The sequence below is a fragment of the Convolutriloba macropyga genome, chromosome 2, assembly GCF_964194025.1.
Source record: "Convolutriloba macropyga chromosome 2, txConMacr16.3, whole genome shotgun sequence".
NCBI classification, from domain to species: Eukaryota; Metazoa; Xenacoelomorpha; order Acoela; family Convolutidae; genus Convolutriloba; species Convolutriloba macropyga.
This window is the reverse complement of record NC_134469.1, coordinates 63,525,766-63,538,369: the sequence shown is the minus strand read 5'-3', so window position 1 is coordinate 63,538,369 and position 12,604 is coordinate 63,525,766. Positions and strand designations below refer to the sequence as shown.

At 35.5% G+C, this 12,604-nt stretch overlaps 1 protein-coding gene across 1 annotated transcript in view; it reads left to right on the top strand.

Moving 5' to 3' along the window:
- Positions 1-12,604, top strand: part of LOC142334596 (sodium/potassium/calcium exchanger 2-like) — a 72,318-nt gene that overhangs the window by 34,934 nt on the left and 24,780 nt on the right. The window contains exons 7-8 of the mRNA XM_075382759.1: positions 10,373-10,453; positions 10,804-10,815. Of these exons, the coding sequence (XP_075238874.1) occupies positions 10,373-10,453; positions 10,804-10,815 (93 nt within the window). The remainder of the gene's footprint in view (positions 1-10,372; positions 10,454-10,803; positions 10,816-12,604) is intronic.

The following is a 12,604-nucleotide window of genomic DNA, read 5'->3' as shown; positions in this document are numbered from 1 at the left end:
GTTTTGCTGCGTGAAAATTTTAGCTCTAATTTCAAAGTAGAGTGAGAAAACGGTGTTTGAACAAAAGTTCGCTTTCTCGCTGGTGATATTTTGTTCACATGCGGCAATTTCTTTTCAATTTTTCGATTTTTTCGATCGGATTTTTTTCTAAATGTTTTTTTTAATCCACTCATAAATCATTCTAGGCCTAGTTTTTGTATGAGCCAAATTTTTCCATTCTGGCTGATGGTTTTTTTCAGATGCGGCATTTTGACATTGTTTTTCTGTTTTTTTAAAAAAAATTTTTGATCTGTTTTTTTAGAAATGGTTTTTCCAATTCATTCAGTCTGTCCCAGGTTTAGTTTTTTGTCTAGTCCTTGAAAATTCTTTGAAATGTACGTCAAGACTTCTCCTGTATTGTTTTTTTCTAAGATCTGTTCACACGTTTTCATGATTTTTGAAGTCAAATTGGAGTAGTGATTTTGGTCACGCCGAAACATTAAGTGGAGAGAAAAAGCGTGTGCTTTTGCGCCGTGAAATTTTTGGCTTTAATTTTAAAGGAGAGTGAGAAAATGGTGGTTGAACAAAAATTTGTCAACGGCGGCTATTTTCCGGCAATCTGCCGGCTATGTTTTTTTGCTGCAAACCTCAAGGGAGCCTTTTGTTCACACTTTCTTACCGCTCTTTCATTGCTGATTTTCTCATTTCGTGTGGGTGACCTTATATCTTCAACTAAATAGAAATGAGTTTTAACCTGAATTGTCTGATGGATCACAATTGACTTGCCTTACTCTCTAGATGACGTTTGGACACTGCTTTGAAGGTCACTTAAGGTTACTCTAAACTGTTCTAAGGTATATAAAGGAGTTTTTGTTATTAAAGCTGTGAATAATAAAGCATGGTTACCAATGTAACTAAACCATTTTGGTTTTTCTAAAATGAAAAAATCAGAAATAACATTTAAAAAATGATTTTTTAAAATGCAACAGCAACTGTGTTGCATTGCAAATTAAATGCAACAGCAAATTATCTTGCAACAGCAACTGTGTAAACTCATTTCTGTGTCTGTTTTTATGTTCTGATATATATTCTAGAGCTCTTAAGCATATCTCGCAGCTTTCCAGAAATCTGACGGCTATGTTTCTTAGGCTTTTTCCAGCTCTATGTTTTGTAAAGGGCGATTCTGGACCGCCTCTGAACCACCATTTTAACACCCCGCCTGCCTCGATCCTTTCATTGTCCTAACCTTACGAGACTAACCTCCCTGAGCTTCAGCTGGCTAAAGCCAATCTGTCGTGTAATTTTTGCGACTGTAGGTGGTTAGAATTCTATTTTTTTTATCTCGGTGTGCTTTTTTACATCACTTTAACTTAGCGTCAACTTTTTTGCAAGTTAATCGATTTTGTGTCCCTCTCCTCAAGGTTTTTGGATTTTTTTTGTATTTTTATTAATATAATTAGCATTAATTACCATTTCGCGATGCAGTCTTTTTTCGGTTTCGGACGCTTTTATGGAGGCAATTTTCAGCAGGTTTTTGAGTCTACCAGTTTTTTATATAAAGTTTTTTGGCAACACAAAAATTGTTTTTACAGCTTGTTTTGAGCAAATAGAAAAAATTGTTTTCCTGTCCAGAGCAGGAGTTAATCGGTTCTGTTAATTAGATTTTCTGAAAAATTTAACTGGTAGAGGCAGTTACGGGGTGTTTTGATTTTGCTGGGAATGCATAAGCTTTGAATTTTTGAGCTCAAAAGAACAGGTTTTTGTTTTTTTTAATAGCTGCCGTAATCTTCTCAGTCGGCTATAATAGCCGGGAAATGTTTGTAAATTTGCCTAACAAAAGTTTGTTTCGTTTTACCTTGGTTCACAGCTTCAACTATTTGCGTGAAATCTTTCAGATTTTTCTAAGTTAGTTTCACTCCTCTTTTAAGCAGAAGTTTATCACCAAATTAATCCAGAATCAACAGATTCAGTGTCGAAAAACAAAAGCAAAAATGGATCAGCACAAACCCTTGAAGCCCAGTTTTAGATGCCTCCGTCTTTAACCTTGTTCTCATCAGCCTTAGTTACCATGTCTAATTCCCATTGGTTCTCTTAACAGCCCCTGTATCCTCCCGATAAGAAACAGGAGTGCGTGTTACTAAAAATGAAACAAACAATAGTTCGCACTTTGAAAATGTTTCTGTTCAATATTTTTCTTTTTTTTTCTGTTGTTTCAATACCAATCGGGGTCTTGGGAATCTATGAGGATATTTTCTGGTTATGATTTTGTTTCTGCTGTAGTATGCTCACTTGGTATTTAATTTTTTCCAATATATTCATTCTAGCGCTAACTCTTATACGGAAAAATTAAGGAATATATAATAAATTTTTTGCTTGAGCTGAACCTCTGCAATTCATCGGTCCTTAATGGTTTGTTTTCTTATAACCTCTGCAAGGGTAAGTAAATTGGTGCATTTAAAACTTTCAGCACGCAAGGGCAAGTTTTTCCTGGGTTTTGTCCACTTTTTGCATTTTTCATTTGTTTAATTGCTCCCAAACGAAGTTTGTAGCAATTATATTTGTCCTGTCGGTCTTTTTATGCGATTTTTCGCTTGACCGAATTTTCGTCTGACGCTTTTGACTTTTGGTCCTCAAAAGTGGGATAAACAGGTAGCGTCCAGCGGGTATTCAGTGCTCTTAGAGCCTTTCAGCTCTGTTTCAGCTCAAACTGTTCTGGAGACTTATGGTGTGAAGGGGGGTTCTTAGAGGCTAAAGATACCCCCACAGTTGACCCACCACTATTGCCCCAACCCCCCAACATCCTATTACACCCTAACCAACTGTTGCCCACCCCCTCGCACTCAATTAGCCCCCGGTGCACATCCCCCTCACCGCCGTGGCTACTGACGAACAACCGATCGCTAAAAACACGTAATTTAATACTAATTTTCAAAATTTTCTCCAAGCTTTGTGAAAATTTTTGTCATTTTTGAGTTTTTTTAAGCCGTAGTTGTCAAGGAACCTCCTCTAAGTTTTTATAACAGGTTACTCATAGTTTCTAGTGGTAGTGGAATGGTTTCAACATTTTATCACGAATTTTATTATTTTTGACAAAACGTGCAATTTTTTTCAATTTTTTGACATTTATTTTTCATTATTCACGTCTTTCTAGACACAAATATCCGTCAGCTTTTTATAATAAGTTACTGGAAAATGTTTTTGGCCATTGATTAGTTTTCAACTTTTATCACAAATTTTAGCAGTTTTTTGCAACTCTTTTTTGCAAGTTTTTCGAATTTTTTTTTCATTTTTTAGGTATCTCCAGCCTCAAGAGTCACACAACTTCCTTTAGGGTTTGATTACAGGTTACTGCATAGCTTCTAGATGTAATGGAATGTTTTTTGGAAAGATTTTAATTTCAGCGATCGTTAAAAATATTTGCAATTTTTTTCAAGTTTGAATCTTTTTGACTTTCATTTTTCTGGGGTTCTAGGGACTTCCTCCAAGGCTTGATGATAAGCTGTCACATAGTTTTTAGAGTTAATGGGAGGGTTATTAGTTTTTTAATGACTCCAGCTTTAGTAATTTTTTGATAGGTTTCAAGTTTTTGGAAACTTATTATCATGTTCCAATTTTATGGATCTTTTATGAGCCAGTGAAACTATTTAAAACTTGAAATAGGAATACTGGATAGTCACTTGAGATAATGAAAGTGTTTTGAAGACGTTAATATCTTGAATTTTAGCAATATTTTTTAAAAAATTTTGTTGCGATTGTTTTCAAAACTTGCGAATATTTTTGTCCTTTTTTGAGTTTAACGATCGTTACTGGCCAACGAAGCTTTTCAAGTCTTGCAGATTGGTTACTTGACATAACTCCAGAGACAAAAAGTAGTCGTGAGCTTTTTCACTGCGAAATCTGGAAGCGTTTTTTTTAAATTTTGCAATATTTTGCAAATTTTTAAAATCATTTATTTGATTTATTTACTAACACGGCTAGAAAACTAAAAGTTGCAGAGTCGAATCAAGCTAAAGCTAGCCTCACTAAACTGTGGCTAGCTACTGACGAAGCCAAGCGCTCGCGGGTTCTTTGAGAGCAATTCGCCCGACGTTAGTCGGTTATGTTTGAGTGTGTTATTATGTCCTATAATTTTTTCCAATGCTCATTTAGTAGCTCCAACTCTTATACAGAAAAGTTATAGCGATTGTGTAAAGTTTTTCGTTTAAAAGATTTTAAAAGTTTGTTGTCTGTTAGCTGTTGAAGGGTGCTGGGAGTTTTTATTGATTTAAGGATTTAACATCAACAGATTATTATCGAAAAGTCAATCACTAATTCACAGACGTTAATTAGTGTAATTAACTGTAATTTATTGATACGAAAGTATATCCAAAGTGGGCCTCATATATCACAAGTCAGTTCAAATGAAGTGCATGGTTAAAAATGATCTCACTGCAACGCAAAGTTGGTAGTCCACAATGATAAGAGACACAACTATAATAAAATCTTTCCTGCTGCTTATTCCGATTTTTGTATATAAATCTTAACAGTTTTGGATAGCAGACATTTTAAATTGCTGACGATTCGTTTTGAGGTAGGAACCGTGGTTCAGTCAATTTCTGCCTGAAAGAGTGTTTTTTAGTATTACAAGTCGGAAATTTGTGATAAACGCAATTGTGCTGTATAGAATATAACAATTACTACAGTGATGTAATACCAAAAAGTGTTAAATTGTTTTATTCATTACTGCCGAGGCAATAGTCTAGTGTAGCTTTTCGTTGTTTTCTCGCAATTTTATTTCCTAACAATTGTGTGATTGCACTTTTTGTTCTATTTTACGAAATAAATAGGCCTTCTGAATGATGACAAGCGAATAAGTTTGTTTAATGTTTTTAATTGCTCTTGAAATTCATAGCAATTACTCTAAACGTGTTGGTCTTTTTTTATGCAAATGTTTCTCTTGACAATTTCGCGCTTTTCTTCTAGAACATTCTTTGACTTCTCAAGTGACTTTTTTACGCTTTCGTTCATCGTGTTTGAGTGATCTCTATTGCTCTCACTCCGAAGTAAAGCTTGTTGCTAATATATAATCGGCTGCAGCATAGCAAAAATAAGTGACTCATAGCGCAGTGATTATTGCGGGTGGCTATGGATCGGGAGGTCAATGGCTTGAATCCCGTTTGGGGCAAGGTTTTTTGCATCCATAAAGAAAAATTGATTTAGGCTACAGACCCTGAATTAAATTGCTTCAACTGTCGTTCAAGTGAAAGATTGCTGACTCTTCGCTTTTTAAATGTTGGAAATTTTTTATTGTTTTCAACATCAAAGTACTTTTTATCAATCAGTATCAAACTATTGTGGTTAACGGCATGAAATTATAGGAAAAACTCATGTACCACAAGTCTGTTCAAGTGAAGCACATGTTTAAAAAGGAACTCAGTCCAACACAAAATTGGTAGTGCATTGTGATATAAGAGTACAAAAGCACACTGAATTTCCCTTTTCCGCGGCTTTGAGGTTCCAAAATTTTTTTAAATCTTAGTTTTGGATAACGGACCATTAAAAATGCAGATCAATTTCTTTGAGATTGCAAGTCGGTAGTTTGTGATTGTGTCGCCATTGTGTTGTTTCGTGTTGAATTTAACACCTATGACAATGATATGATTCCAAAAAATGTTCATTTGATTTAATGCTGAAGCAATAGCTTAGGGTAGTTCTTAGCGTTTTTCTCGTTTTTGCTTTGCATTGTAGCAAGATCTCATCCGCCTTCACTTTCTAAACTTCTAGTTCTGCTTTAACACGTCGGCCGCAGTGTTTTTCATGAACGTAGTTTTTAATTTAAATAGTAGAGCCAAAAAGATGTTACTGAGACTGTTAATTGCTCTTAAACGAGAAGAAATTATTGTAAAGGTGTCTTTTATGCACATTTTTTGCTCGCACTTCTTGATTTTTGAGTGATTAATTGCTCTCGAATGAATTGCGTAGCAATTACTGTAAACCTGTTGGTCTTTTTTATGCAACTTCTTCGCTTGACCATTGTGGTACATGGGTAACCACTTAACCTCAAAACTATTATATCCTTGAAGCAGTAAATTAATACTACCATATGCAGTATGTAATTCATCATGTTTTGTTAACCATTGGAATCGCCGAGCGATTCTTCATAGTGTTGAAAGTGACAGGTATTTACGCACTAACAGACTGACCACGAAATGGTCAATTGCAGTCTGCCTTAAGTAAACGTAAATTGAAGTTGTGCGTTAATCTTCTCTTTGTACGATAGTTAAGCTACTTAGTTAAGCGTGAAGGAACTAAGTACCACATGGCGCAGTCAACGGAAAAAGGAAGAACCATATTAGGACTGGAACCATTTTGGGAACGACCCAGCTCCAACCCCCCCCATCCCATGGGAAAAGTGGAGAAGTCAACTCAAGATGGCCCTCGTCGCAAAGACAAACATCGAACTAGATGAACTCCTAAGAGAGAAACCGACAATAGTCATATATCCCCCGGAACCAGTGGAAGAACAACCAGTGAATAATCCAACACAAACAATGGAGAGGGAGAAGACGGATTGTTAAGAGACATCTTCACAGCCAACATGAATGATCCAGAAATACAAAAAGAACTCTTGAAGGTAACACTGGAACCAGAAAAGGCACTAGAATTAGCCATCAGTATTGAACTAGGCGCACGAAGCCAACTAGCCATACAGGCAAAATCCACAACAGACCCATCAATGGTATCAATAGTAGGACGATCGGAGCCCGTCCTAGCAATCACCAGTTCAAGGTATCAAGGAAACTTTAGAGGCAACTATAGCCAGCCCAGAGGCACAGTCCAGAGGCAACAATAACAACAACACTCAGTCAACCAGACAACAGGTACAACACAATTGTAGGAACTGCGGACAACCCTGGACACAAGACCACAGAGCCAAATGTCAAGCGCTAGGCCAAACATGCAGAAGATGCAATAAGCCCAACCATCTTGCTAAGGTATGCCGCTTAAACTTAAACAGAAACAACTCGTTTTTGCTTTGCATTGTAGCAAGATCTCATCCGCCTTCACTTTCTAAACTTCTAGTTCTGCTTTAACACGTCGGCCGCAGTGTTTTTAATGAACGTAGTCTTTAATTTAAATAGTAGCGCCAAAAAGATGTTACTGAGACTGTTAATTGCTCTTAAACGAGAAGAAATTATTGTAAAGGTGTCTTTTATGCACATTTTTTGCTCGCACTTCTTGATTTTTGAGTGATTAATTGCTCTCAAATGAATTGCGTAGCAATTACTGTAAACCTGTTGGTCTTTTTTATACAACTTCTTCGCTTGACCATAATGCTCTTTTCTTCAGGAATATTCTTTGACTTCTCAAGTGACTTGTTCGCGCTTTCGTTATTCACTCTGAAGCAAAGGTTGTTGCTAAAATAAAATTGATTGCAGCATAGAAACATGAAGGGCTTGATAGCAAAGTGGGCAGTGCTGCTAGTAAGGGAGCCGGAGGTCCATGGTTCGAATCCCGAAGTGTTCAATTATTTTTGCACAAATAAAGAAAAATTTATCTAGGCTACAGCCCCTGAATTAAATTGTCTCACCTGTCGTTCGAGAGCTATTTTTCTGACATCAGTCGGTTTATGTTTGTTCTTAAAAATTGTGTGCTTGAACATATTTTTTTTAGTTTATGGAATATGTAGGATTTTTCTTAATCATAAGTGAATTATTTCAAGTTTTTCTAAAATTTCGATATATTAGTTACTAATTTTAGTTTAAAATGGTACCAAAAGCCAAAATGTGCCTGATGTTTTTTCAAAGGCTCTGAATTTTAATATCCAACATTTGAGGCGAATTCAGTCCTCTAATAAGGCTTCGTCAGGACTATCATGCCTTTAGCGGTTTACATGTCTTGTATGCTGTTTGTATAGTCTAGTATACAAGCACTAACGACATCGGTTATCTGTCAATTTTGATACAGTTTTCTGAGGTTTTTCTTTTTCATTAGGATTCAGATTCAGACTATATACTGGGGACTCCAGTATGCCACTCCTTTTTCGTGAAAAAAATTGCGGACAATATTTGTGCACATTGGCTTCATTTTGTTGAAAAATAAGGTCCTGAAAATGCACTATTTCTTCGTAATTTTCCAGCGGTTTAGTTTGTTTGGACATCTGGCAAGCTTTTTCTTCACTCTATTTGTTTTGCAACTCAAAACATAAGTGATGAACGCTTGTCTAAATTCAATTTTTTGTATTAATTTTCAAGAAATGTGTTTCCAGTTCTTCAAAAAAGCTTTAACAATTACGTCTCTTGAGAGTAGTCGAATTTCAATGCTATAAGCAAAATTCTTCCAAAATGAGAAGGGGTACTGGGTGATATTAATACACTATTTTGATTTCGAAAACCTAACTTTTTTTCCTTCAAACTGATTTGGCTGCATTGCATGCCAAAGGTACATCGTTTTGGGAATTCATCTAACTGTACTACATCAAATCGTTTTACAGTGGGAGAATAGGTTTTGGGTTACTCTGATGCGTTCAGAGGTGTTTTTTGGTTAAATGTTGTTTAAACTTTTACGAATTTTTTTGACATTTTAAGCTTGTTGCTTCTTGTATAGGTTTTTCCCCACAACTTTTGTTGGTATTTGAGTTTTACAAGACAATTACTCTGGGTACCTTTTGGTTAGAATTTTTTTCTGAGAGGATTGAAGGAAACTTATCTCTTTCGCATCCTCTCCGCAGATTAAAATTGTACTCCGTTTATCACTAATTTTTTCATGCAAATAGTTTTTGAGCAGCAATGTATAGCGCAAAAAAGTTTGGTTAAAAGAAATAAGTTTAAACGAAGCAAGCTGAAATAAAATACATTCCATTGATTTTGAGTATTTCGATGTATTACTTTTAGAAGACTACGAGTTTCAAATTTTCTCTTCCTTTTGTTGCAAATGTGCATCTTTATTCAGCTCTGAGAGAATATTTAAATTATGAGAATAACGGATTAAAAGATCTTAATTTTGAATAGCTTTGAGACCAGTTGAAAATGCTTAAAATGAAAACTTTACAGTCTTAGGACGTCTGAGCCAAAAAAACTGGAGATTGCTCTGCTATGGAATCTAACATCGATTGCTCTGCTATCGAATCTATGAGTAGTTTGCTTGTGAGAGCCTAATTTGAACAATTATTCTGTTTTGTTGATACTACTTGACATCAGCTTTTTAAATTGTGGAAACTAGAAGAGGCAATGCTATATAAGAAGCAATGGTTTTTTTGTTGCTCAATGTGATTGGATTTACTTTGAATTCGTTTTGGTTTACTTGGTCGATGTTTGATATTGGTTGGCAACTAGAGCTGTTTGAATTGCTAATTGATGTATTTGAACTTGTTTGTTTTCTTCACCTTATTGACTATGTTTATATTGATAATTACAACAACAACTACTGCTGCAAGTCCCAATTCAAGTAAACAGGAGCCGTGTAGTACTATTGCCAATGATACGCTGATTCAAACTAAGCTAGTAATATGATTTGGAAAATTTGAGCTTTATGGGTTGGGTGCTGTGATATTGAATGGTTTGGTATGATTATGAGCGACTCAAATCATGTCTATCTAACAACATTGTCATCCTGCTACCTGCTGATGTATTACGTTTGTCTTTTCAATTACATACTGTATATATGTGTGTGTGAGCGTGTGTGTTCCATAAGTGTATACATACACACCATGTTTTGATGGTTTTATTGTGCATAATCATGTCTTCGGTGTTCACAAATACACGCTTCATCCTGATAAATCAACAACTCTCTCTCTCTCTCTCTCATTGTATGCGCAATTCAGATTTGAATAACAGAAAATGTATTCTTGGCTTAAGTTTAAAATAGATTTGTTAAATTTGCAGACGCCCTTGGCCGAATATATACGTTAGACTCGATTTCAAAAAAGATAACAGCATTACTCCAACTAAAAAGAAAGCTACTTACTCTCCGTCCTTTGATTTTTTTCCGCGGAGGCTGCAAATTTAATTAAGCTATTCAACGTTTCGGTTTCTGGTTCTTGTTGACTGCTGTAAAATTTAGAGCAATTTAATATGGGCATCATGGTTCCATGTTTAGTGGGTTAATTATGTAAAAATGGTTGAATTGTGATCTGATGAGGCACGAGAAAATAATCAGGAAAATATCTTAACCCCTCACCAGGTGTGTTGGTATTTAAGCTCTATTGCAGCAGTCGACACGATCCAGCAATACAATCCAGGTGTTTGTAGACATCTGGTGTTAACTCCTGTCATATAAATATGCTTCATAGGTTATTGTGTTTGACTCTCTGAAGGGTGTTTGCCTTATTTTCTTTTCGCCAACCTCTCTCGATACATTATATACAGCCGAAACAGTCTTCATATCATTGTGTTATGTGAGTATTGATGTTTAGGGAAAACGATCTGTATATCAACTGCTCTGGCAATCCCTGTCGGAATTGCGGGTGCCGCCGCCGGAGTTGGAGAAAAGAACCGTAAGTTTATTTATTCCTACCCTGTGGCTCTCTTTCTATTCTTCGATAAATTGATGGTAATTGTCCCAATTATAGTACCTATCACCACTATATCTGATCGTCCTTATCCACCAAACCTTGAGGTTGTTTTGCAATCTAAAGCTCATTAGAGAACAACGCATCATCTCTAGAACATCTGAATTGTTAATATTTGACGACTAACATTCATTGATAGAACTTGATCAATTCCGAAATTATTTACAGAGTAGGAATATGTTGACATGATTAACTCAAATGATGGATAATTGTTACAACGATTGTTAGTATGAGATTGTTAGTATGAGAACTAAAAGTATCGTATGTCTTTCAAGGCAACCTATACGGTATGTGTTTACTATAGTCTATACCATAACTATAATACATGCATATTCTCTTCCTACCCCCGTACAACCCCCCCCCCCTCTCCTCAGTACAGTACTTTGTCATGCATACTTTATGTATTGGCTTATGGATATTATTTTGACTAGTACTGTCATTGAATCGTCTCATTCTTTCGCTACCTGTGTCACATTTCATGGTCGCATGAAGATATTCCGCATTAATGATTAGTAAGTAATGATAATAAAAGATTAAACTGTTGTTTATGAAAAATGTATGTTGTAGGTTTCGGGAATTGAGAATTCATCGCACATTCGTCTTGAAAAGGAAAATTTAAATATTTACTCTCTTAAAATATCAGACATGCAACCATAATTCGTGATTTTATCGTTCTGCTTTTCTACTATATCGTAATTCTAGTACCACGTCTCTGATTGGTTTCCTCAGATTGCTGATTGGTTGATTGTTTGCTCAATTGATTGGTTGATTCGTGTAAATCATTCAGTGTATTTAGTCAGCAGCCTTATTGACAACTTTGCTGCTTTCACACGGCTGTGAATCATTTCTGTAGTACATCAGGATAACATATTGATAGCAATATCAAAAGCTAGCTGTTTAAAAATTATTTAGCGGCCTCATGCGTAGCATGAGCTCTCTCTAAGAGACTACTATTTGCAGCCATGATAATTTAACTGATTTGATGGTATATTTTTTATTGAGTTTTGGTTTTATTTTTGACTCAGTACTTTTTTGATTTTTTTTTTGTTTTTATCTCTGCGAGATTAAGTTAATTTGAGCCAAACACCGTAGTTGATACTTGATCAATTTTACGCATTAGTGGCCAATTATGTAATACTCAGGTTGCAGCATTCTTGATTGTCTTTTCCTCCATTTTTTACAATTTCCCGCCAAATTTCTCAATGGGTAGCTTTTGCAATAATCTGAAAATTAACGGTTGAGGGACAAAATTTTTTTCCGAGAAGTACATATCGAGGAAAGTAAAGAGGAGCGAGTCATTAGGTCTCAGAGAAAGCTCAATAAAGCCTCCAATTAAAAGTTATCTATTTTTAAACCCCGTAAAATTTTTTATTCATTGATTTTTCATTGAACTTTCGGACTGCTTAATGCCACTACACTGTCAGAAATCCAAAACATTAGTTAGTGTAAAAATTGTAACACTCATTCGCACGGCAACATAGATTACTGTGGTACTTTTTTTCCTTGATTGTGTCAAAAAAGTATTGTCGATATGATTTAATTACTGAAAGTAAAATTTAGGGGTGAATGTTTCCGAAGAAGAGGATAGCAAACAGCCCGAAAACAGTGAAATGTGAAATTTTAGAAAACTGAAAGTACAAATTAAGTAATTTTCTCGGAAGCCGGATTGATCTAGTAGCGGAATTCTGATGCCTAGCTGCTGGGTTTTGGTGTTTTTTTACCCTCCAAACTTAGTTATGAAACCCTCCAAATTTTTGAAGCCCTCCAAACTTGGTTATTTAAACATTTATTTGAAACTAAATTTACTAACTCTAGATTAGTACCTTCAGTGTACTTCTGACAATATTACTTAAGCAACTTGGCTGAATATTTAATAGCCACTAAGCGATAGCGGCTATTATTGGGGACATCGTGGTTTTTTTTAATTCGTCGTCGCCATCGATGATTCTTACTACCTGACTTCTTGGAATTGACTTTTTCAATGAATTCACTGAATTTTACTGCTTTGGAGTTAAAATTTGTGTACGTGACGTCATTTCTGCTTTTAGGTCAATTGCGTGATTTACTTCACTCAAA